Source organism: Canis lupus, chromosome 33, assembly GCF_048164855.1.
Source record: "Canis lupus baileyi chromosome 33, mCanLup2.hap1, whole genome shotgun sequence".
Classification (NCBI taxonomy): Eukaryota; Metazoa; Chordata; class Mammalia; order Carnivora; family Canidae; genus Canis; species Canis lupus.
The window spans coordinates 10,220,089-10,247,984 of NC_132870.1; the positions used below are offsets into that span (position 1 = coordinate 10,220,089).

The following is a 27,896-nucleotide window of genomic DNA, read 5'->3' on the forward strand; positions in this document are numbered from 1 at the left end:
GATATGCTTTGGCTGTTTGAAGAGGGAAGATCTTAGACTTTCTTCATAGATTTTGTTTTTTGTAGTCTTATAGACTTTTTTTTAATGGGAGAAGTTAACATGTAGAAACCAAGTCTTTTTTTTTTTTTTTTTAATCTGTGTTACCTGAAGTTGGGGCTTAGTTTCTTCTGAAAGTAAAAATTATTCAGACAGCTTCATGGGACAAATATAAGCAATGCTCTCTCACTTTTGTCAGGTTTAGTTAGTTTTTTCTCTTTTAAACAATGTTATTGAGACTTAATTGACATATATGTAATAAATGATACATATTTATACAATTTGATAAACTATGAAATATGTATGCATCTATGAAACCATAATCACAAGTTAATGAACAGATCCATCATCCCCAAACATTTTCTCATGTCCCTTTATAATCACTCCCACATACTTCTCCACAGGGCAAGCCATCCTCCCACAACTGAATTGCTTTCTCTAACTATAAATAAGCTTACATTTTCTATAATTTTTTACATATGTAATCATAAATCATGTACATTTTTGTCTAGTTTCCTTTACTCAGCACATTATTTTGAGATTCATGATGTTGCATGTTTCAATAAAGGTTCATTCATTTTTATTGCTGATTAATAATCCATTGTGGAAATATGCTAAAATCTGTTTATCCATTCACCTGTTGGTAGACGTTTGCTTGTTTCCAGTTTTTGGCTGTTGCAAACAAAGCTGCAATGAACATTGCATGTAAGTCTTCTTATAGCTGTGTGATTCAATTTCTGTTGAGTAAATACCTTGGAGTGGAATGACTAGACCATGTAGTAGGCTTATACTTAATTAAAAAAAAAAACTTTTAATGAAAATTTTTCGGGATCCCTGGGTGGCGCAGCAGTTTGGCGCCTGCCTTTGGCCCAGGGCGCGATCCTGGAGACCCGGGATCGAATCCCACGTCCGGCTCCCGGTGCATGGAGCCTGCTTCTCCCTCTGCCTGTGTCTCTGCCTCTCTCTCTCTCTCTCTGTCTCTTTGTCTCTGTGTGACTATCATAAATAAATAAAAATTAAAAAAATTTTTTTTTCCAAAGGGAACCATTTTACATTCCCACTAGCAACATATAAATGTTCCAGTTTCTCTACATCCTTGTTAATATTCAGTTTGTACAGTCTTTTTCATTTTAGCCATCCTGATAGCTATGCAACAGTGTCTTGTTTTATTTATTTATTTATTTATTTATTTATTTATTTATTTATTTATTTATTTTTAAGATTTTTATTTATTCATGAGAGAGAGAGAGAGAGGGAGAGAGAGAGAGAGAGGCAGGCAGAGATACAGGCAGAAGGAGAAGCAGGCTCCATGCAGGGAGCCCAACATGGGACTCGATCCCGGGTCTCCAGGATCACACCCTGGGCTGAAGGTGGCGCTAAACCTCTAAGCCACCCGGGCTGCCCTGTATTGTTGTTTTATTTTTCATTTTCCTAACGATTAATGATGCTGAGCATCTTTTCATGTTTATTTGCCATCATATACTTTCTTTGCTGAGTGTCTATTCAAATCTCCTGCCCATTTAAAAAAAATGGATTATTTTCCCATTTTTGACTTTTGATAATTCTTTATATATATCCTGGATGTAAATTTTTTATCAGTTATGTGATCTGCAAATACTTTCCTTTAAGTTGTGGCTTTTAAGAATTCTTTTAAAAGTTCTTTTCAAAGGGCAGAGGTTTTGATTTTGTTAATTTCAATTTATCATTTTTTCTTTTACGAATCACACATTTGAATATTGTATCTTTTTTTTTTTTTTTTTTTTTTTTTTTTTTTTTTTTTTTTTTTTTTTTTAGTTTCAGGGATAGAATTTAGTGATTCATCAGTTGCACATAGCACCCAGTGCTCATCCCATCAAGTGCCCTCCTTAATGCCCCCCAATTACCCCATCTCCCCACCCACCTCCCCTCCAGCAACTGTCAGTTTGTTTCCTAGAATTAAGACTCTCTTATGATTTGCCTCCCTCTCTGTTTTCATCTTATTTTATTTTTCCTTCCCTTCCCATATGTTCATGTGTTTGATTTCTTAAATTCCACATATGAGTGAAATCATATGTATTTGTCTTACTCTGACTGACTTATTTTGATTAGCATAATACCCTCTAATTCTATCTACGTTGTTGCAAATGGCAAAATTTCATTCTTTTTGATGGCTGAGTAATATTCCGTTGCATGTATATATGCCACATCTTTATTCATTCATCTGTCGATAGACATCTGGGCTCTTTCAGTATTTTGGCTGTTGTGGACATTGCTGCTATAAACACAAGGGTGCATGTGCCCCTTCAAATCACTATGTTTGTATTCTTTGGATAAATACCTAGTAGTATAATTGCTGGATTGTAGAGCAGCTGTGTTTTTAACTTTTTGAGACATCTCCATACCAGAGGTATGTTTTCCAGAGTGGCTTTCCAGAGTGGCTGTGGAGTTTGTTCCCATCAACCATGTAAGAAGGTTCCCTTTTCCGTATGATATTGTATCTAAGAAAGCTTTGTATAACCCAGAGTGATTTTCTGGGTTAACTGATTTTCTAACTTTAAAAAAAGTTTCTGGGGGCACCTGTGTGGTATAGTCCATTGAGCATCTGACTCTTGATTTTGGCTCAGGTCATGATCTCAGGGTAGTGAGATCAGAGTCATGAGATCAAGCCCCAAGTGGCCATGCATCAGATCCATGCTCAGTGCAGAGTCTGCTTGAGATTCTCCTTCCTTCTCCCTCCACCTCTCCCACTCATGTGTGCACACACTCTCTCTCTTCTAAAATAAATAAATAAATCTTTTAAAAAAATGGCCTTTGAAGTATTACTGTATGAAGAAAAGCTTATTGAATATTATTTTAAATTTTTTATTAAATTAAAAATTCAAAGTCCTAGTTCTTAAACGTCTAAGGTCAATTTAATTATTTTATTATACTTGCAGAAGATTTTAGTAGTTACTTTTAAGGAGTTCTTGGGGTATATAAGCACATTTTCAAACTTTATTAGTTAAATTTTCTTAAATGTTTTAAACCGCACTCATACAATTAAAAGTCAGGTTTTAGAAGTGTTTCAGGGGTGCCTGAAATAAACAGTCAGTTAAACATTTGGCTCAGGTGGTTATCTTGGGATTGTAGGATCAAGCCCCACATCATTGTGGAGTTGGCTTGAGATTCTCTCTCTCCTCTCTCTTCGCCCCTCCCACTTGTGCTTTCTCTTTCTCTCTCTTTAAGATAAATAAATAAATCTTTAGAAAAAAGTATTTCAGTTATCTGAGCAAAAAACCTTCCTGAGTACTTAAATAAATCTGGGGCAGCCCCGCCGGCCCAGTGGTTTAGCGCCGCCTTCAGCCCAGGGTGTGATCCTTGAGACCTGGGATCGAGCCCGGGGTGTGATCCTGGAGACCTGGGATCGAGTCCCACATCAGGCTCCCTGCATGGAGCCTGCTTCTCCCTCTGCCTGTGTCTCTGCCTCTCTCTCTCTCTCTATGTCTGTCATGAATAAATAAATACAATCTTAAAAAAAAAATCCAATGAATGAAAACTTAAAAGTATGTTAAGATTTAATTTCTCTGAGATGTTCCAGTGGCATTTTTAGTTTAAAATACAAGTCTTTTTATTTTATGTATTTATATGAGAAAGAGAGAGAGAAAACTTGCAGGTGGAGGGGCAGAGGGAGAAGCAGACTTCCTACTGAGCAGGGGCTCAGTCCCAGGACCCTGAGATCATGACCTGAGTCATGATCTGATGTGAAGCCACCCAGGAGTTCCTAAAATACAAGTCTGAACTCATTTTCTTAATTACATTTTTTTAAATTGGCATCACAAAGCGTATCTGGCACTCTACCTATTTCTCTTAAACATTAGAAACAACATACCAAATACATACAAATTCGTTCATTTTATTTTTTACTTTTTAAAGATTTATTTATTTATTTTAAAGAGAGTGTATATGAGCAGAGGGAGGGGCAGAGACAGAATCTCAAGCAGCAGACCCCCCCCCCCCCATAGGATGCCTGACACAAAGCTCAATCCCATGACCCTGAGATCATGACCTAGGCAAAAGCAAGATTCAGGATGCTTAACCAACTGAGCCACCCAGACACCCCACAAATTCTTTAAATTTAAAATACTAATATATGAGTTGGCTTCTCTTTATAAACTTCATTGTGAATCCTTTTAGGTTAAAAGGTATGTATAATTTTGGATGTTGTTTTCTCAACTTAGAGTTTCTTTTTTTTATTTTTATTTTTTATTTTTTTTCAACTTAGAGTTTCTTAATGACCAAAGAAGTCCTTAGCCAGGGTCATGAGTGGATCTTTGCCCCAAACTAATGGCACACACAGAACTCTATTCTATAGTTGTTTTGTTCTTAAAATAGGATGATCTTGGAGCCCTATTCCTTAGAATCAACTTAAACATACTTAATTCATTAGTCTGCCCCCCAGGCAGGTTGTTACATGACTTGATGGGATTCAGTTAATCTGTTTACTATTTCAATCTTTTTGGAATCACTTTTCTATGCTTCCTATTTGTGAGTGCCACAAATCCCTCCGGATTAAAATGACATCTGTTAGAATGCTTTTGTGGCTTTGACTGGGCATAGTTTTAAGGTCATGACAGTTAATTCTTGTGTTCACTAAAAACACAATAATGATTCTGGTTATGTAATGTAATTAATTTTTCTTGTTTGAAAGTCTTCCCTTAAACTTATTTATGTAGCCAACCACATTGAAGGAAACAAAAGTGAAGAATACAATTATGTTTATTATAAAGCAGAATCTCTTTGATAGTAAAATAATTCCCAGTCATACATCTGTACACCAGGTTATCTATAACTGTGCGTAACTGAAGTAATACACTTTTAAGAATTTTCATGACCGGGTCACCTGAGTGGCTCAGTCAGTTGAGCATTTGCTTTAGGTAGCCCAGGGTCCTGGGATTGAGCCCCATATATTCTCCTTCACTGTCTGCCCGCCACTCCCCTTGCTTGTGCTCTCTCTCTCCCTGTCAGATAGATAGCTTTTTTTAAAAAAAGAATTTTTGTGACAAACTGTTTCCCTCATCTATTGGTTAACTTCAGGCTTTTTTTTTTCTCCACTTTTTTTTCATCCTTCTACTTCTGTTTCTTTCATTCCCTTGTCTTCTCTTTCCTTTCAGAACTAATGATCTGGAAAGCTATAGTAAAGATGAATAAAAGTAATAGAAAAGAAGCATGATGATGGTAAGCAGTTGCCAAACATGGTCATAGTAGACAATACAAGGCATGGCATCATTGTTTGATTTTTAGAAAGCTGCTTTAACATTACATTAAGTTTTGAGATTGAGTGATGAGAGGGGTAAGACAGTTTTTTAAAATCTTAAGCCTCTTTTCTCACAAACAAAATTATAAATATCATGTTCTGTTAGCTAGATAATATTGCTTGAAACAACAATGTTCCCTCTATGCTTTGGAGTTCTAACAAGTTCCAACCAGAGATGCATAGAGAGATCTTACTACACTGAATAGAAAAAAATTTTTAATAAAAATTAACAGAGAATTAATAAAATATACTTAAGCCTGATTGAATTAAGCAACAGAAGTATAATTTGTAATCTTTATAGATAGAAAAGTCAAACTACTGAAAAAATTCTATGTCTAGAAGTTACTTTTACTTTTTCATTTTCTTATAGGAAATAATTATAAAAACCTATTTTTTTTTTTTAAGATTTTACTTATTCATGAGAGACACAGAGAGAGAGACAGAGACACAGGCAGAGGGAGAAGCAGGCTCCATGCAGGGAGCCCCATGTGGGACTCCATCCCAAGACTCCAGGATCATGCCCTGGGCCGAAGGCAGGCACTAAAACTGCTGAGCCACCCAGGGATCCCCAAAAACCTATTTCTTTAAAAATAAGTAAAAACCTGTATTTTAAGATTTAAAACGTTGTGTAATACAGATCATTTTCTTTACAATACATGAGGTATAATCACAAGCAAAAAAAACCAAAAACAAATCCTGTTGGCATTTGATTGCTAATGGTATCTTGACACGTCTGTTGAAACTTCCAATTTCAGACAGTGTTTTATGTAGAAGATATTAACTCAGATGTCTTTAGCAATGAAGAAAGCTAATCATTTTTTTTTTTAAATGTACTATCATTTAAAAGTGCATAAGACACAGTTTTTTTTTTGGGCCGGGAGAGCGTCTGAAATAAATAATCACTTCTGTACAAGCTAAGTAAAATGCCTTTGGCTTTTTCTAAGCAATATCTTATATCTTCCCTTTTAACTACCACGTTGTGCATTTAAGTGCACACCCCTCAAGGTAGATTCTAAGCATAAAATGCTATTAGTAAACATTTGTGGGTTTGTTTACTTGTTTGTTTTTATTATTAGTAAACATTTGAAAAGGAAAGTAAATAGGACAAGGCTGTCCTCATTTGTAGCTGGAGTTGCTTTTTTTCAGTCTGGGTTAAAGTACCATAAATGTAAATTTAAAAAATATATTAGTTCTCCTGTTAGTTGAGTGAACAAAGCTGTTTTGTCTAAAACAGCTTTTTTTAAAATAGGTTAATTTTAAAATTTAATGAAGGATATAATTATAGAAAACAAGGATTTAGCATTTTCTACTCCCTCTAGTTTCTTTTCCAAACCATCTGCTTCTGCCTACCAATTTCTTTTCATGGAATGCCAGTGTAGGAAACTTTATTTATGATAATATTGAGTAGCTTCATTTCCCTCTTTTACAATGAAAATCAGATTATTGTACCCCATAGAAAACCTTAAAATGTATCATTATATCACCGACTTAATTGAATGCTATTGGAAAAATTGACCCTGTAAAAATGTCACCACAAAGGCACCCTTCTCATTTTTTATTAATTCAACTTCTATAGAGTTAATTACAAAGCATGTGTATAGGAATAACCTTTTAGCCCTTTATAGATACCACAAAATGGCATTATTATTATTATTATTATTATTATTATTATTATTATTCCTATGTCACAGATGGAAAACTGAGGTTTAGAGGTGAAATGACTTTCCCAAGGGCAAATGGTGAGTTGGCAACAAAGCTGTCTAGACATAGTTAAATCCATTCAGTATAAAATTTATAGTTTTACTATATATATTGAAGATATAGGAATCAATTAGTGAATGGAAGAAATGTGTTCTATCTTACTTCAGCTTCATGCACCATGGCTGGAGGAACTCCAAGCCTAGAGTTATAATCTAGGAAGGCCTTCTGTTCATTCTGGCTGTTTTGATTTAATCATCTGCACTTTGCTGCCTTCTGGTACCTTGAAGTTTCTGTCTCCTCCCATGAAGTAGTCACCACCTATTTTCCAATTCAGTCTCTGAAGCTGATTCTATGGGGTTAGGGCAAGTAACTGTTTTGAAGGCTTCCCCCCCCCCCAATTCCTTTATTCTCTGTGAATTTAAGCTGTAGGATTATATCTAGATTGAAGCCCATATTGAGAAATTAGGTAGACAGGAACCTCAGTCTCTTATCACTGATGTAGAACTTCTACTACTACAAGTACAGTACAAGTTGCTGATGTGTATCCCATCTGTTACTTTTTGTTTCTCAGGTAATATGCATGTGTCACTAGCTGAGGCCCTGGAGGTTCGGGGCGGACCCCTGCAGGAAGAAGAAATATGGGCTGTATTAAATCAAAGTGCTGAAAGTCTCCAAGAATTATTCAGAAAAGGTAAGTGTTTTTGTTTTGTTTTGTTTTGTTTTTTTTCTTTACTGCCTTTTTTCTTTTTTTCTTTTTTTTTTTTTTTTGAGTATCAGGTAGCTGAAAAACATAAGGGGGCAATGTATAGAAAGAATACTTTTTCTTATCTTTCTTTGGGCTAAAAAGCTCAGATCTTCTTCATTTGAACATCTTCTTTGTCCCTAATATTGTGGTAAGTGCTGAAAATATAATGGTGATCAAAACCAAAAACGTTGCCTGTCTGGAGCTTGAAATCCGATGTAGAAAATTGCTATTAGCCACAATACTTATATAAGCAAATGAAAAAAATGCAACCACGACAAGTTCTAAAAAGGAAGGAATTCCGTGACTATGAAAAGCCCTAATAGAATTTGACCTGGTCATGAGGAAGAAAAGGAAGGTTCCTTGATGAAGCTATCTATGAGCTACCCTACTGATACTGTAGGGGTAGAGCCCAGCAATTTGTCTTTAAAAAGTCCTTAAGGATACTCTGATACAGGTTAGAGAATCACTATACAATGGAAACACTGAAGACCATGAGCCATGGGAACCTTTTGGAAGGTGATAGGGTGACCACTCATTTAGTAGAGGAAGGTCTAGAACAGAGAGGAAGAATGTTTGGAGACAGATAGTAATAAACTTTCTTGTTGTTCCTATTATTTTCTAATCCAGGAACAGGAATTTGAAACAGTGTAAGCGCTCTCCAAATTCTGCTATAAACTAGGTGTTTGAAGATCTTTGATTAGAGTTAGGATTACTCTAAAGAAAATGTATTCATTTTATCTAATGCCATTTACCTAAAATGTAGCAATTTTAAGTACTTTGCTTGCTTCATATTAATTTTTCAGAAAATTTGGAAGTATGGGTACTCCAGAGTATAGAACAGTAACTATGCTCCAAAGATGTTGTTGAAGGAAGGATATGTTGGTGGCATTCTTTAGTTAATTAACAATAGTTCAATATTTAAGAAACAACTGTTGCCTGTGAGATTTTGTGTGGAAGATCCCAATAAGTACAGGATTACACTGTTGCCCTTAAGAATTCACTCACATCAGACAAGATGCATGTCAAGAGTTTACTACTTCAAAACTGTGCCAAATGAGTGATGGGGGCAGTAAGTACTACAGATGTTCAAAGGAGGGATAATACCTCTTTTTATTTGGATCACTACCCTAGCCATGACTCGTGCAATACAAAGCATCTTGCATACTGCAAATACCTAGGGTTTTTTGTTCTTTCAAATTTTATAATGTTAATAGAGATTGAATGTCTTAATGTAAAGTACCTGTCATTAAGATACAATTACTACATAGCATATTGACACATTACAATGAAGAGACTTACTTGATATGTTATAAAATGAAGTGTGAGGCATTTAGATTTTAAACACTATCCAAAAAAAATAAATAAATAAACACTATCCAATGGGAGCAGTTACCATAACACCTTCAATCCAATTCACAGGGTAACATCAGTAATATAGAGAAATTGAATTTGGCTTCTTTAGCAGTCTAGAAATTACCAACTATTATAATTGCTGATTGGAAATTTGTATTTATTTAGAAGAAATTTATGCTTATTTGATGTATTTTATCTGAAATCTCTAATTTTTCATTCCTTGGTTTGATGTCTTATGGGCACAAGTTCTTCTGACTATTATAACAAATTGAAATAAAACAATTATTAGTTTGCTTAGTTTGTGAATGAATGGTGTTGGTCTTGGTTTTCTAGTAGACATCCTTATCAATAACAGTAAGGATGTTAGGAAGGGGAAAGCAAGTAAAATACAATGGTCTCTAAGAAGTTTTTTTTTTTTTTTTAAGATTTTCTTTATTCATGAGAAACCAAGAGAGAGAGGCAGAGACACAGGCAGAGGGAGAACCATGCTCCATGCAGGGAGCCCCATGTGGGACTCGATCCCGAGACTCCGAGTTCACACCCTGAGCCAAAACAGACACTCAACCCCTGAGCCACCTAAGAGTCCCAAAGTTTTTCTAAAATGCATTTTCTTCTCTTGGTTTTATCTTTTTGCATCTATCATATAAACCTTAGTTTCATTTCGTATGGATGGCAATTTTCCCATCTTCTTGAACTTGTACGTTGCTCCTGTGTCCTCTTCAGTATATGAGTGCCAGTATGCATTCCTATGAATGCAGACCTGGAAATAAGCATTTCCGCTAGGGGATTATTGAACACAAATCAAGAAAATGTTGTTTCTTCCTCTTTTTGAGCCTCCCAGCAACTTAAGGCTCTTAGCCTTTTTAAAAACAAAATATTAAAAAAAATAAAAATAAATTATTGTGGTTATTATTCATAGAATAATGATATCTAAGGATGACCTTATTGAAAGACACCATATTTAAATGAGTTTCTTTTCAGAGGAGTAATAATATAAAACTTTTTAAAAACTATAATTCCACACATTTAAAGAATGGTGATCCTGATCATTGGTTCTCCTTTTATTTCAGGTTTTTTTTTGTTTTATTGTGTTGTGCAATCTATGTGACTACTTTTTAGAATTTTTAAAGATTTTGTTGCGGACTTGCATATGATCTATTCTGTAAAATATTCCATAGCGTAGGAATTTGAATGTGTATTTTCTATTTCTGCGATACAAATTAGGCATGTTAATGCTAGTGCTTTTAAAATTTTTCTGTGGGATGCCTGGGTGGCTCAGTGGTTGAGCATCTACCTTCGGCTCAAGGCGTGATCCCGGAGGCCCTGGGATGGAGTCCCACATTGGGCTTCGTGCATGAAGCCTGCTTCTCCCTCTTCCTATGTCTCTGTCTCTCTCTGTATGTCTCTCATGAATAAAATAAATAAAATTTTTCTGTAACATTAGTTTATATACATAATTTGTCAAATTCATAGAGATAGTTAAAATCTTCCATTATTACGATGTCTTTGCCTATCTTCTTAATACTGCCAACATGTGTTTTCATGCTATTTTGTATAATACATATAATGGCTAATGACTAATTTAAATGGACTGGATATTTTATCAATATAAATTGGCTTACATTCTTTCCAGTCTTTTCTTAATATTACCACCTCTGCTTCCTTTTCTTGCAATTTACCTAGTATATCTTTTCTTCTTCTTTATTTTCAAATCATCTGTATTGTAATTTAGGGATCACGTGTAAACAGTAGACAACTGATTTTACTTTTTAGCCTATTTTTTTTAATTAGGAGATTAAATGTGGCAATGAAATAAAAGTTTTGGAAGAATTTCATTAAGGATCCTTGTATATTATAACTTTCTAACTGTATGCTTCTCAATCCACTTTATTAATTGATTGGGAGGCATAGTCAATGTTAGAAAATATATTCATTTAAGATTTTAGCTTTTAAATCCTGGATGAACTCATGCAAGGACTGAGTGGTCCTATATAATAAGAAAACAATGCCATTCTCTAGATCATCTTTAGAACTGAAATTATTGCTGCCTTGGAAAATTCAGTTTACAATTATATTAGTTCCCCAAAACAGCGATTTTTTTTTTTGTTTGTTTTGTTTTTTTGTTATGGAACTGTTGCTCTTTGCAGAAAACAGATGTTTTGAGTCTAAGGGATTTTTAAGATATTAGGGTGGATGATTAGTTGTTGGTAAAGTTGCTTCTTCATGACTAATCAGAGGTAAAGAGATAATCTTCCTTACTAAGGCAAGGATATAAAGCCCTTCATATGTAGTCATTTTTGGCTCCCTGTTTATTAAATAAGATAATAATGAAATTAGTAAATTGAATAAGTTAAAAATAGAATAAAGCATCTTGATCAAGTGCTAAAAAACAAGCAAACTTCACTGTCAAAATAAAACATTCAAAGAGTTAACAGCATACAAAAAAAAAAGAGTTAACAGCAAGTATCTTTGGAAAATTAAGAAGATGTTATATTTCTTATTCTTTGGGGAAAACATATTGAATAAGGTTGCAGAGAGCAGGGTGTATAGACTCCTTTGGCTGTATTTCATTGTAAACACTTATTATATGTGTAAGTGAAAACAAATTACTGCACATATCTGAGACAAATATCAAATGAACTTCTCTCTCCCTCAGTTCTTGAAGAAAGCAGAATTTGTGGACACCTTGTAAAAATGTCTTACTAAAGAATTGTCTATTATTTAATTATTAAAATTAAGTGAAATAATAAGTTCATTTTTTTATTTTGTGCAATCACTTTCATTAATAAGTACTTTCAGGGAAGTTTTCTGGCTACTGAAAGGGAAAAATAACATAGAGGAAATATACAAACTCAGAACCACACATACATATATATTTTTATTTATGGAATCAAACTCTTTGATCTGGGAAGATCTTCATGCATTTCACCTAATCATTTTTAGAGATAAGGAAACAAGGCCTAGTTCAAATGGCTTATAAAAATTAATATCGGCAGAAATAGTATAACTATTTTGAAATAAGTCATTATGAGCCTATTTAGAGCCATAAAATTACTTCCATGTATACATGACAATAAAGTTTTAAAATTGATAGCTCTTCTATGACCATAGCAACAGAATGTTTAGAGAAACAGTATCAGGCAACAAAAGAGACATCACTTCAGATTCTACAGATACTAAAAGAATAATAAGGGAAACTTAGGACCAAAGAAGTTGAAAAAATTGAAATGGAAATTGAAATTCAATGTTGAAATTGAAATGAACACCTAAAAAGACAAAAGCTACCAAAGTTCACATAAGAACAAGTAGGCAACCTGAATTGTCCTATATTTATGAAGGTGAATTAATGTATATTTTTAAATGTTCTATAAAGAAAACCCTAAGCCCACATTGCTTCACTAGAGAATTCTAAAATTGTATGGGAGAAATAATAGCAATTCTATAGCAAACACTTGAAAAAAACTGAAAAGCAAATACTTCTCAACTAATTCTATGAAGTCAACATTAATATCAAAATCAGACAAAGGGGGATGCCTAGGTGGCTCAGTGATTGAGCATCTGCCTTTGGCTCAGATTGTGATCCCAGGGTCCTGGGATCAAGTCCTGCATCAGGCTCCCTACAGGGAGCCTGCTTCTTCCTCTGCCTATGTCTCTGCCTCTCTGTGTCTCTCATGAGTAAAAAAAATTTTTAAAAATCAAAGACATTAGAGAAAAATAAAACCATAGACCAATATAATTTATGAACATGGAGGCCAAAAGAAATTTTTTTGAGAGAGAGTGCACAAGGCCGCGGAGGTTGGGGTTGGGGTGGGGGTGGGGGACAATAGGAGAGGGAGAGAGAGAATCTTAAGCAGGCTCCACACTCAGCGCAGCCCAAACTGGAGTTCAGTCTTAGGATATGGGATCATGCCTTGAGTCGAAACCAAGAGTTGACTACTTAATCAACTGAGCCACCTCAGTGTCCCCCTTCTTAACCTATTATGAAAATGACAGGAGAAGTCACAGTCTGGGAGAAAATATTTTAAATGATGTAACTGATAAAAGGTTTCTATCCACAATATATAAAGAATTCTCAAAACTTAATAGTAAGGAGCAAACAACCCCCAAAAATGGGCAAAAAAATTGAATAGCTAATTTTCCGAAGAAGATAAACAGATTTCCAGTTTCAAATAATGAAATAATTAGACTTCGGAGAACTACAAAAATCTCAATATCATTAGTCATCAGAAAGATGTAAGATTAAAGCCACAATGAGATATTACTACACATCTATTAGAGTGCTTAAAATTAAAGAGGCTGACCATTCCAGGAATTAGCAAGAACTTCAGGGAACTGGAACTTTCATATACTGCTAGTGGGAATGTAAAGTAATCCAGTTTCACATTTTGAAACTGTTTTTAACAGTTAAAAGTTAAAAAGTTAAATATACGCTTATCATACACACTCCTACATACTTAAAAGAAATTAAAACCAATGTCCATAGAAAGTCTTGTATGTGGATACTTGTCTAAGCTTTATTTGCAGTAGGCAAGACTTGGAAACAAACTAAATGTCCATCAACAGGTGAATGGATAAGCAAATTTTATGTCCATATAATGAAACAATACACAGCAATAAAAAGGATCAAACTATCGATACATACAGCAATATGGATTAATTTTTTTTGTGGATTAATTTCAAAATAATTATGCTGAGTGAAGGAAGTTGGACAGAAAAAAATACTGTATGATTCTGATCTAAAACTAAAATATGCAAACTAAAACTAAACTATAGTGATAAAGCACATCAGTGGTTGCTTAGAGATGAGAGGTTCAAGAAGGGATAGAATACAGGGGTTACAAAGTATATGAGAAAACGTTTTGGGGGTGATGGACATGTTTATTATCTTGATTATCTTGATTATGATAATAGTTTCACAAGTGTATTCATAGGTCAGAAAATCAAATTGTACTCTTTCAGTATATGCAGTTATTATATGTCGTATCATGCTTTAATAAAGTGGCTTTAAAAGTATATCAAATATTTCCTAAAACTTACTCTTAAATTTAGAACTTAGCCTTTTTTCTTATTAATTTGAAACTGTGGGTCTGTTTTTAAAGATTTTATTTTTTTGAGAGAAAGAGAGAGAGCAAGAGAGCACAAGTCGAAAGAGGGGCAGAAGAAGGAGAGGGAGAAGCAGACTCCCCCCTGAGCTGGGAGCCTGACACAGGGCCAGATCCCAGGACCCTGAGATCATGACTCAAGCCTAAGGCAGATGCTCAACTGACTAAGCCATCCAGCTTCCCCCAAATTTCCTGAAGACCTTGACTGTCTTGATTCATTTTTCTCCCTATTGATCAAAGAGCAATAGATCCCCCACCTTTAAAAATTAATATCATCTAATTCTTATAACAGATTCATCTAATAAGTATGTATAAATTAGTATATAAAGTTTAATATACTAAGTGATTTGAAAAAAGGGGGGATTCAAGACACTGAACATTTTTAAAACAAGCAGTGTTTTGGGCTGTATTTTGTTCTCTCAAGAGTCATATATTAAATCCTAACTCCTGATAATTTATGATATGACTGTATTTGGAGGTAGGGTTTTTAAAGAGTTAAATAAGTTACAGTGAGGTTGAGTGGGCTCTAATCCACTATGACTGATGTTTTAATAAGAAAACACACACAGAGCAAAGACTATGTGAGGACACAAGAAGATGGTCACTGACAGCAAGAAGAAAGGCCTTAACAGAAACCAGTCCTACTGGCACCAAGCTCTTAGATTTCTACAATCCAGAATTGTGTGAAAATTCTGTTGAAGTTACTCTGGCTCTGATATTTGTAGTGGTAACCTTAGCAAAGTAACACAGGCAGGATGAAAAAAACATTAAAACATCTAGAAATTAAATATATAGATTCTAGGCTTATAACCTCATAGGAGATCTTTAATAGCAGTTTACACAGATCCTCTTTTCTTTTAAAGGAGAAAATTAGTAAACTGTGCAGGAGATCTGAGGAGTTAATCATTTCCAGTTCTTAAAAGCCATATTGTATTAGAATGTGCAAATAGAATTTAATGTCCTCTTAAACTGTGGTTAAGAAAAAGGGTCAAAACGAAAGCATTTTCATGTAAAAAGTGAATATTTACCGTCAATAAAACATTAAGGAAAATACTAAAAGATGTATTTCAGGAAGAAAGAACTTTAACCCAGAAGAAGGAACTCTTCAAAAAGGAATGAGGGGAGCCTGGATGGCTCAGTCAGTTAAGCGACTTCCGCTCAGGTTAGGATCCCTAGGTCTGGGATCCAGCCTGGTATCTAGCTCTCTGCTCAGCGGCGGGGGGTGGGGAGGGGGTGGGGGGTGGTGGGGGGGTGGGGGGGTGGGGGGGTGGTGGTGGTGGTGTCCGTCGTCTGCTTCTCCTCCTGCCCCTCCCCTCCCCCTGCTCAGGCGCACACTCCTGCGCTCTCTCCCTCTCTCTCACTGGCTCTTTCTCTCAAAGAAATAAATGAATCCTTTAAAAAAAAGGAATGATGAGCAGAATAATTACTAAACTTGATGATAAATCTAAAAAAGCAATGGCTGTATTAAAACATCAATATTGGGGATCCCTGGGTGGCTCAGCGGTTGAGCGTCTGCCTTTAGCCCAAGACATGATCCTGGAGTCCTGGGATCGAGTCCTACATCGGGCTCCCTGCGTGGAGCCTGCTTCTCCCTCTGCCTGTGTCTCTGCCTCTCTCTCTCTCTCTCTCTCTCTCTCCTCTCTCTCATGAATGAATGAATGAATGAATGAATAAATTAAAAAATAAAAAATAAAAAAATAAATAGATAAATAGATAAATAAATAAATAAATAAATAAAAACATCAATAATAGGAACTCCTGGGTGGCTTAGCGGTTGAGCGTCTGCCTTTGGCTCAGAGTGTGATCCTGGTCCAGGGATGGAGTCCTGCATCAGGCTCCCCGCAAGGAGCCTACTTCTCCCTCTGCCTATGTCTCTCCCTCTCTGTGTCTCTCATGAGTAAATAAATAAACAAAATCTTTAAAAAAAAAAAATAAATAAAACATCAATAATAATGATGCACAACTTAAAATTATAAATAACATTTAGACTAAGGTAGATGATTAGGAGTTAAAATAGTTTGAGGGTTTGACTTATGGGAATGGTACGTTTATCAACTTCAGAGCTTGCATAGTCAAATATCCTTAAAATTTGCAAGAATAAATGGAAAACAAAAAGAAACATAAAACTTCCATTCTGGTAGAACCAAAGGAGAATAAATAAATGAATTCATATTTGAGAAGGGAGACAAAGCACTGAACTTCAAACTGGTTTCCTTGTTTGCTTGATAAGCCTTTATAGGAAATATAGAAAGTTTTTATGGATTAAAAGCTTTTGAGTAGTCTCCACAGCTTTTTAAAGACCAAAGACTAACTAGTCTCTTTATATTACATTCCTAATTATCTACAGTCATAATTTTCTTGATTAACAGGGTGTATCAGTTGTCTCTGGCAAGCTACATCTTGCCCTGCCTTTATAAAGCCACAGTGAACAGGTCCTTCAAGTTAAATGTATTTGAACCAGACACCATTACCCCACGTTTCTCCCTGGAAACAAACTATAAAACATGAAATTAATATTTAGCATTCTTAAAATGAATAATGTCAGTTGCTTAACAAGTGTATGAAGCACTTGTAGCAAACCTTGCATCCCCTATAAATACACAGTCAAAACACTGTTTCAATTTGAAATTTTTTTGGCTCCACATGTGACAAGCCACTTTATAATTTAAAGTGTTACATTTAAAAAAGTTGCTACAGGTTGTGTTTTCTAACATCCTCCTAGGCTGATAAAAATAATTTTACTCACAATATATATTGTTTTAATTTCATAGTTAAAGATTTTTTAAAATGTTGAGATATAATGTATATAAAGAGTGTTATTTTTTTAATAACTGGAAGTTTGTACCCCTTAATCCCTTTCATCTACTTAATAAAGAGCATTATTATTAAGTGTACAGCCTGATGAATTTTATGAAAGTACATACCCATATAAACCATCACCCAGATCAAGATATAGAGCTTTTCCAACACTTGAAGTCTCCCTCCTGCTGCTTCCTATTCAATAATAATTGAATAGGAATTCTTCTTCCTCTCCTCCTCTTCTTCTTTGTTATAGTTGACACACAGTGTTGTATAGTTTCAGGTATACGACATAATGATTCAACTTCTGTATGTTATGCTATGCTCACCACAAGTATAGCTACCATCTGTTGCCATACAACGCTCTTATAATATTATTATAATATTATTATTTTTTTTTTTTAGAGAGAGAGAGCAAGAGTAGTTGAGGCGGGGTGCAGAGGGAGAAGGAGAGAGAGAATTTCAAGCAGGCTCCATGCCTAGCATAGACCTCAACATAGGGCTTGATTTCACAACCCTAAGATCATAACCTGAACTGAAACCAAGAGTTCCATGTTGAACTAATTGAGCCATCCAGGAGCCCCTAAAATCTTAACTATATTACCTATACTATACCTTTTATTCTCATGATTTATTCATGGAAGCCTGTACCTCCCACGTCACTCGCTTTGCCTACCCTCTACTTCCCTCCCCTCTGGCAGCCATTGGTTCTCTATATTTATAGATCTGATTTTGATTTTGATTGTTTTTCAGATTCCGCATATGAGTAAAATCATAAGGTATCTGTCTTTCTGCCTTGACATAGCATATTACCCTCTAGGTTCATTCATGTCATCACAAATGGAAGATCTCATCCTTTGTTGTGGCTCTGTAATGTGTGTGTGTGTGTGTGTGTGTGTGTATGCACGCACCACATCTTCCTTATCAATTTGGATAAATATCCAGTGGATACTTAGGTGACTTCCATACCTTGATTATTGTAAATAATGCTGCAATAAACATAGGGCTGCATATATCCTTTTCGAATTAATGTTTTCGTTTTTGTGTGTGTGTGTGTGTGTGTGTGTGTGTGTGTGTGTGTGTGTAAATACCCAGTAGTAGAATTACTGGATCACATAGTACCTCTATTTTTAATTTCTTGAGGAACCTCCATACTGTTTTTCACAGTGGCTGCACCAATTTATATTCCTACTGATAATGCACAGTTTTGTCTTTTCTCTACATCCTCACCAACACTTATTATGTCTTGTCTTTTATTTTAGCCATTCTGATGGGTGTAAGATGACGTGACATACCATTAAGCCTTGATTTGCATTTCCCTGATAATTAGTGATGTTGAACATCTTTTCATGTGTCTATTGGCCATTTGGATGTCTTTAGTAAAAAAAAAAAAAAAAAAAAATTGGGCCCTCTATCCATTTTTAAATCACATTGTTTTTTTGGTGTTGAGATGTATAACTTCTTTTTATATTTTGGATATTAACCTGTTATTGGTTATATCATTTGCAAATATCTTCTCCTAGTCAGAAAATTCCCTTTTTATTTGTTGATGGTTTCCTTCACTGTGCAAAAGCTTTTTACTTTGATGTAGTCCCAGTAGTTTATTTTTGCTTTTATTCCCTATACCTGAGGAGACATACCTAGAAAAACATTGCTACAGCTTATGTCAGGGAAATTATTCCCTATGTTTTATGTCAAAGAAATTATTCCCTGCACTCTCTTGTAGGATTTTTTATGGTTTCAGGTCTCACACTTAGGTCTTTGATCCATTTTGAGGTTTTTTTTTTTGTGTATGGTGTGAGAAAGTAGTCCACTTTCATTCTTTTGCCTGTAGCTGTCCAGTTTTCCCAGCAACATTGGGAAAGAAGAGACCATCTTTCCCTCATTGTTATATTCTTGCCTCCATGTTGTATACATATATATGTGAGTTTATTTTCCTGGTTAATTCTTGACTACCAAGAGAAATCATTATTACAACCTGTTACATAGATAAATTTATATGATTTTAAACATCATATAAATAGAATCATGCAATGTAAACTCTTGTGTATCTGACTTCTACTCAACATTCTGAGATTATTACATTATGTAACTGTATGTATTACATTATGTACATTATTACATTATGTAACATTATATTAGTTACATTATGTATGTAACTAAGCTTTTGAAAGAAAGCATTTTATGATTACTTCTCTATTTCTTTTATCAAATATAAAAATTAAAAGGGGGCTCTATGCCTAGTATCATTTAGCAACAGGTTACTATTCTTACCTTCTTTGGTGATGTGTATTAGTCATGTTTAACATTTTTACACAAAATATATCCTAATATTTCTTTTTGGACAGTGGAATTGTTTACCATTCAAACAAGGCTCCTTCTCCCCTTTCTCTGAGAAGGAAAAGTTCTTGAAAATGTAAATATGGAGGTGATATCTGAAGAGCAGCAGAGAATGGCATTAGTCGTCACAAAAATATTTTTCAAAAATAGCTTCAGATCATGATTATGTGGAATCATGTCATCATAATTAAAGTCAGTTTCTCTCTGGTAAACTGTGTATTTCCTTTTTCTAGAAACTGAAAATATAAACTCATCTTTATTGACCTTTTCATTCAATTCTTGAAAAATGAAATAAATGACAGTCACCCTTAATATTTTTGGTTTTTCAGTCATAGTGTAAATTCCAGGTCGTCAAAAGTAAAGAGAAGTTGCTAAGTGCATTCTTGAAAATTTGTAATCTTTCCACCCCCCCCCCCAGGTTTTATTCAGATAGCAAGAATGGAAGAAGATGTTTTTTAGAAACTTTGTGTTGGAGGGAGAAAAAAATAAAACCTGCTCTTTTATAAATGGCTTTTAATATAAAATTTATTTTTGTTAATTATCTTAGTTACAGTTTAATTTGTCTGGCAAAATATAATGCAGCCACTCTGATCTACAGAGGCTGTCAGGAAGTTGCTGGGTGGCAGTAGAAGTGCCAGTGCTTTAAGAAGCTTGGCACTTGGCTCCAAAATTATTAAGCTAGGTATATAATCAAGTTTTGAAATAGACTTAACCATTCAAGATGAACATTTTTACAACTACTTGAATGGGTGGTTAAATAAAATACGATTGGTGTATTTTAAGAAAGAAACCACTTTCAAGCCAATTTGTCTTTTAGAAGTCTGCAACTTAAAAGAGTACATATATAGGAAATAGTTTTGCTCTGAAGTTTCGACCCTCCTTCGGGAAATAAAAATTGGTGTTAGTCTCAGTATCTTTTCTAAGTACAAGTTGTAGGCTTAATGACACATGCATATTTCAGACAGGATAGAAGATCAGAGGTGCTCACTGCAAAGCTTGAGGAGATAAAACATAGATATTCACTGTATTTATAGAAAAAGTCAAAGAAGAAACAAAATGCATAGGAAGTTCATTTGTAGTTTGCTTTACTTTGGGAACAAGAAAGAAAAACCAAATGAAGATAATGTTATTAGGTGAGTAAGGCAATTTATTTCTAAATGCAGGCAGTGGGATCTTCAGTTTGATTCCAATTATTCAGCTTTTTCCTTATAAATAGAGAACCACTTAGGTCTCACTTCTAGTCTAAAGTTATTTCTTACAGTCATTCTGCCTTTCTAATACAAAATGACTTTATTATAATTTGGATAAAAGAGTTACTTGTAACACTTTCTGGTTTGCCATATCTCTAAAAAAAAAAAGCCTCTAGGGGATCCCTGGGTGGCGCAGTGGTTTAGCACCTGCCTTTGGCCCAGGGCGCGATCCTGGAGACCCAGAATTGAATCCCACATCAGGCTCCCGGTGCATGGAGCCTGCTTCTCCCTCTGCCTATGTCTCTGCCTCTCTCTCTCTCTCTGTGACTATCATTAAAAAAAAAAAAAAAAAAAAAAAAGCCTCTATTTGTGGCTTTATAAACTGAAAAAAAAAGTTTTAAGTGTTACAGGAGAATATAAAGTCAAACATACTCTACATCTCATGATGTTCTTACTATCAGTTAATTGACTTAGAAATGGAGCAAGTACAAGGTCAAGAAACAACTGAGCTACAGTACCATTGTATCGACCCTGTTAAGGGCAGTAGTTCTTATATGTGTATCAGTTCAACTGATATGGGTATCTGAATACCCAGGAAATTTTTAGAAAATACTATGTAGAATCCTATTCCCTGTCTCCAGAATTCACACCAAAATCCTGATTTAGGAGACAGGAGGTTTATGTACTTTCTTAATTACCCCAACCCTTCCTGAGGCAGATACTTTGTAACTTCTAAGTTTGTTTCAATATTCTAATTAACAAAGCTGACACTTCCTTTGAATCCTAGTTGGAAAAAATAACTGAAAGTAATAATGATTGTAGAATAAAATAAACATTCATCTCTCAGTGAATAATTTAAATTTTCTGGTGTCGAAGGTTGAAAGAAAACTTTATTTTTCTTCATAATGAAGCAACAAAATAACCTTTTGTTGTGACCAGCAAAAAGTAAATTGATAAATTATGTCCTAGCAGAGCAGGGCAAAGGACACCTTTAAAAGATTGTGAAGTTGTGGTATAGAGTTGGAATTGTAAACATGTTCATTTTTTTTTAAGATTTTATTTATTTATTCATGAGAGACAGAGAGACAGAGACAGGCAGAGGGAGAAGCAGGCTCCATGCAGGGAGCCCGATGTGGCACTCGATCCCAAGTCTCCAGGATCACGCCCTGGGCTGAAGGCGGTGCTAAACCACTGAGCCACCCAGGCTGCCTACACGTTCATTTTTTTTTTAAATATTGTAATTATGTTATTGTAATGGCATTCATTATCCCTGAACTTTAAGACATTCATACATAGTTAATATCATTAAAACACTTACATTCAAGAAGAAACGTGTGTGTAAAAACATAGTTAAAAAGCATTTATTCAGTATTTTGGTATAATTTTGGGGTGCACAGTTTTTATTAATAAATGTAAAAAAGGTTGGTGAAAAAAGTGAACACCAAAGGAAGATGAAAGAGGAGGAACTTAATATATGAAAAGAATAAAATAGGCAGCTTCCTCAGAATATAAGAATGGAAGAAGACAGGAAAGGAACTGCTACAGTTTCTTCCATGCTGTTTGGATCAGGTGGCCAGAAAAGTTTGCTGAAGTGGAGAGCAAATTCTTAGAGACCTGCTTCCTTCTCTCTGTATTATCTAGCCATATAAGCCCTGCTGCTTTTAATAATCATAACCCCAATTTAATTTTACTTATGTAAATTCCCTATATACTACTTTTGTTAAACTCAGATCTCATTGGTGTTTTGTTAACAAGAGTCGTGGTTTGGAATTACCTCAAGAATCTTGTAAGTACATAACAAAACAGAACTACTGGAAGCCTATTGATCAGATGCCATACCAAGATTCCAGTGGTTATGGTTTGGATAGTTGGCTTGCATGTGTTTAGTGTTTAAAAGCAAAAAGGAAAAAAAAATGTGTATACTTGTGTGAGTAAATGTCATCATGAAGAACTAAAAATGCCTTTTTTCTCCTACTATCATGAAGAAAAGCTCATAAAATACATCAATTTGGAGGGCATGTCAGCCTAATTTCATTTTATCAGCATGCTATAACTTCTATTAAAAATAAAAATTTTTAAACTGTATGTTGATATGTATACATTCAAATAAACATCTAATAATTCATGTCATACCTAAAGATAATCACTAGGTACAGTAAAACATCAATTTCACATGAGTAGGTACTGAGTAAGTACAAACTGGATTGATTGTAAAATTTTAACTAGTTTCTTAAAATTTGATATCTGTGGTAACTAGGAAACCATATAATAAATAGAACACTTATAGAATGTACATTCCCCCAAGGAATTGAAGAAAAAAAATAATATTTTAGAGTAGTTTGTATCTTAAATCATTTATATTTCTATTGGCTTCTAGGTAAGAGATGCCAAAAAATTCCTAAAAATCTAATTTGATCTATTCTCCTGAAATTTATGGTACTTGTTATATATGATAGGCTCCTTATCTTCCACTGGGGAGAGAAAAGCTAAGTAGATGATTGAGGATGAACTTAAAAGTGACTTTTCTTAGATATACTGTCTGTATATGTTATCTTCAGAGAAAAGGCTTATTAAATAATAATAGCTACCACTTTTGTACATGCACTGCCAAAGTGAGCATAATAGCTACTGCTTTTGTATTATATTTACTTTGTGCCAGGAACAGTTTCAAGGGCTTTTTTTTTTTTTTTTTTTTTTTTTTTATGAATCTTCGTAACAACCTTACCTACTCAGATGAGGAAGTTGAGGCAAAGAGAGGCTAGGTAACTTATTTAAGATCATAGTGTAGGCTATATATATCAAACCTAGGATATTAACCCAGGGATTCTGGCTTTAGTCTGAACTCCTAACCATTATACTATACTTCCTCTCTCTCTTTCTCTCTCTCTTCAATTTTTAAAGATTTTTTTATTTGAGAAAGAGAGAGAATGAGCAGGAGGAGGGGCACAGGGAGAGAGAGAATCTCAAGCAGACTCTCAGCAGAGAATGGAGGCTGACATGGGGCCCGATCCCTTAACACTGAGATCGTGATCTGAGTCAAAATCACGAGTTGAACACTTACCCAAATGAGCTACCCAGGAACCCCCGATACTTCCTCTCTTAGTTAAATGAGACTACATACTAAATTAATGAAGTCAGATATTAAAAGGAATGAAATGAAGCTGACAGTGCCTGATATCTTTCCAAATCTAGTTGAGTTTAGAGATTTGGATTATTAGCAAAGTTTGGGACTACTACACCAGAATATAATTTCTTGAGGACCAAAGCCTTGTAGGAGTCTATTAACTACTGTTGAACAATTGACTATGTCAAGAAAATATACATGATGTAAACATTGTCAATGTACATTATATAGATGTCTTAATTCCAATTCCAATTATTTGAACATTTTTTTTTTTTCAAAATGGGATTGTTATTCTATGCTGATTCATATTGGAGAAACTGAAGTTTTGAAAAAGTAGTAACAGGGGATCCCTGGGTGGTTCAGCAGTATAGCACCTGCCTTCGGCCCAGGGTGTGATCCTGGAGTCCCAGGATCGAGTCCCACATTGGCCTCCCTGCATGGAGCCTGCTTCTCCCTCTGCCTGTGTCTCTGTCTCCCCCCCACACCCCGTTTCTCATTAATAAATAAATAAAATCTTTTAAAAAATAAATAAGTAGTAACAATTTATGAGGAATCAACAAATTTTTAATTGGGAATTGATCTGTAGCATAGACTGTAATTTCCAGTGAATCTTAATTTATCACAAAGTTTTACTAATCAGGAAAATGTTCAAACAATCTGAACCAGTTATTTTTTTCTGTTTGTGCATTGTTATACCAGATGATTTATTTAGTGCTGTATATATTTGTATGCACAAAGGAGCTGAATTTTTTGGAGAATTGTGTATTATAGATTGACTTCATCAAATTCTTTGGAGTTTGGAACAGTGGCCTCTGCATAGATTTTTGATAAGCCCTCTAATAGAACATATGGAATAGGAGGACTACAATTTCTGTATATGTACCTAAATAGGCAGAGATTTTTCAGGTCAAATGATGTTGTTGTTCTAAGTCTTTAGAGGATTATCTGACACTTTTGTTTAGCTTTCTTGTCATGTTTGTTACCGGTTGTGATCACTTCCCTAATTTTTATATCATAATTGGAAGGCCAAAAAGTAAAATGAACAATAGAAAGTAAGCTCCCTCAGGAAAAAAATAAAAAAGTTGTGGTAGGGTGCCTGGGTGGCTCAGTCAGCTAAGCATCCAACTCTTGGTTTTAGCTAGGTCATGATCTCAAAGTCATGAGATTGAGCCCCACATCAAGTTCCATGCTCAGCTTGGAGTCTGCTTGAGAGTCTCTTCCTCTTCTTCCCTGTCTGCCCCTTCCCTCACACACACTCACTTGCATAGGTACTAGCTTGCTCACTCAAATAAATATTTTTTTAAATAAATCTTTTTAAAAAGCATGAACATGGGACTAAATTTAAGGGAACATCAGAAAGAAGCTCTGAGTAAGATGTTTCTTTGCATATCAGATTTTTGCTTATTTCTAACTTTGCCTCTAACCACTTGAAATTCTGTTTAAGCCCCCTTTTCTGTGGAATGTTGGTAAAAGTCTATAAATAGAATCATTTGCCTACTGGAATAAGTTCATATCTGATTTACTGTTTCATAATAATAGCATTCTTGAGGATAATCATCACACAAGTAAAACATTATAGGACATCAAATTACAAGCTTCTGGAATTCCATTTTTAAATATTCTTTTGTTAGCATTCTGTGAAGGATTTTGAATGCATTTGCTTTAAATTCTTTCCTTGTGGTTAGACAAGGACAGTGAAAATTACACTGATTTGAACCACTACTCTAAATTTCCTCACTTGGAGGTTTGCATAACCCTTTACAATTATTGAAAAATATATTTTGTGGTTTGACTGTTGTCAAAAGAATCTAATACTTAAATGTCATATGTGTGTGTTTTGGGTATTTGACAGCAATGTAGTTTGTTGTTGCAGCTGCTTTAGCTTTATTACAAAACATTTAAAAATCACATTTGAAACAATGAAAATATCTGTCATTTCTTTGTGTGTTTTCTAACAAGCAAAAATATGACCCACCTTGGTAATTCTGTTTCTTACTGTTCTCTACCATTTCTCTGCCCAAAGTTCTTGCTGTTCCTTGTACAAACTTAATAATTTCCTGACCACATGTCTTTGCTTTGGCTGTTTCTTTTCTTTGGAATCTCCCTCTTAACCATGGTCAAATCTTACTCATATTAAAGGGCCACATATAAAAAAAAATTAATTTTCTCTTCACTGTAGTTGAAGTAATTATGCTATCCTCTGAACTCCCTTTGGTATTCTTTTTTTCTTTCTTAGATACTTTATGCTTTCTCTCTTGTGTTTATTTATAAATATATTTTATCTCCCCAGTAGTACTGTAGGTTGTCTAAGCAAATGACTTGTCATGTTGGGAAGGTTATGTTTAAATATGAATGGTGTTTATAATAATGGCATGCTTTAGATATTCAGTAAAAACAAACAATCCTCTTGTATAAAGCACAATTTGAAAGATAAAGTTCTTTAAAAAAAAAAAGGTTTTATTTATTTATTCATGAGATACACAGAGAGAGGCAGAGACACAGGCAGAGGGAGAAGCAGGCTCCATGCAGGGAGCCCGACGCGGGACTTGATCCCAGGAGCTGGGATCATGACCGGAGCAGAAAGCAGACACTCAACCACTGAGCCACCCAGGTGCCCCTGAAAGATAAAGTTCTTGCCAGAGTAACAGTAGTTTTGCTGACCTAAGTTGTGCTGCTAAATAAATCTCTTAATTTTGTAGTGCTAAGCAATTATAGATTACTTTCACCTTCAGCAGTTTTTGTTCTGTGCTACCCTGTCAGGGATGGGGTAGAGTTAGTCTGTGGCCTCTATTGAGGAAGAGGAGTGTAGCTGGCTCTTTTCTGGTCTCAGTGGACACTAGCATCCAATATGGCAAGGACATAGCCTTTAGATTTCTGATTGGTATTTATGCCTCTTGAGTTAGCTATGATTTCCAATTATTTATAAATTCAAGAGGTAACAGCTACACTAAATATCATAATCCTATCATCAATAAGACTAACAAGAATTAGATATGATAGTTAGAATCCCAGCCTCCTCTTAGATTTAGGATTAGATACTGGGAAACTGCATAGGAAAGCTAATAAAGACAATTATTTAAAATAGTGGGGTAGAGACTGGCAGTGATGAGTGCAATAAGTGTGAGAGGGAGATTACAGCACCATGCTTGCACAGATGCCCAAGAACCACCTGGAAAAAAAGACCAACAAGGGATCCCTGGGTGGCTCAGCCGTTAAGTGCCTGCCTTCGGCCTCGGACGTGATCTGGGAGTCCTGGGATCGAGTCCCACATCAGGCTCCCTGTGTGGAGCCTGCTTCTCACTCTGCCTGTGTCTTTCTCTCTCTCTCTCTGTCTCTGTCTCTGTCTCTCATGAATAAATAAATAAATGAAATCTTTAGGGAAAAAAAAAAAAAAAACAAGTAGCAGCCAGCCTTAATGTTGGAGTACCCTAGGGTATGGTCCTTGCCCTTGATTTCTTTTCTATCAACTCATGTTTCGGTGAGCTCATCTAATTAGAAGACTTTAAATACTGTCCATAATGCCAGTGCCCCCTAAAATGTATCTCCAGTTCAAACCTTTCTCCCAAATACCAGATCCAGCTGCCTACTTGATACCCCCCTTTGAATATCTAAGATATCTTAAACATAGTAGGTCCCAAAGTAAAGTTCTGATTCCTACCACCATCTCCCAACCCCTACCTCAGCAACCTATGGTCTGCCTCATTGATGACACTCCATCCTTTGCATTACTGAGACCAAAATCTTGGAGTCATCCTGATTATTTTTTCCCTTGCTTCACATCCAGTTTGTCAGGAAATTTTGTTGTCACTACCTGTGAAATACATTTGGGTTCCAATAGGAACTCACCACCCCTACTACTACTATGTGCTTCCAGGCCATCATCATCTCATACCAGATATTAATGGATTGCCTTTCTTTTTGGTCTCCTAGTTTGTTCCCTTTTATTGCTAATTTGAAGTGAATTGCTTGTAGACTGTTTTGTAATACCTATGACATGGGAAAAATCAGTATGTGGATAACCTCCTTTGGCAAAGAAAATATTGCACTGCCCTATTTGAGCTCTTGTTAGCTGGATTGTATAATATTTGTGCATGAAATACCCAAGAAGGCACTTTTAACAGAAAATGTGTAAAGTGTTTGTGAAAGATAATATCCCTAGGCTTACGAACTGTGATTATTCATTAAAACATATTTACCATAAGAATTATGAGATATATTTTTCATTGCCTGATGT

The 27,896-nt window shown here is 35.0% G+C and overlaps 1 protein-coding gene across 13 annotated transcripts in view; it reads left to right on the top strand.

The window, feature by feature from the left end:
* Positions 1–27,896, top strand: part of PTPN13 (protein tyrosine phosphatase non-receptor type 13) — a 203,475-nt gene that overhangs the window by 48,597 nt on the left and 126,982 nt on the right. For all 13 annotated transcript variants that reach the window (XM_072810058.1, XM_072810060.1, XM_072810068.1 and 10 more), the window contains exon 2: positions 7,581–7,700. In XM_072810058.1, coding sequence (XP_072666159.1) covers positions 7,586–7,700 — 115 coding nt within the window. In that variant the 5' untranslated portion in view covers positions 7,581–7,585. The remainder of the gene's footprint in view (positions 1–7,580; positions 7,701–27,896) is intronic.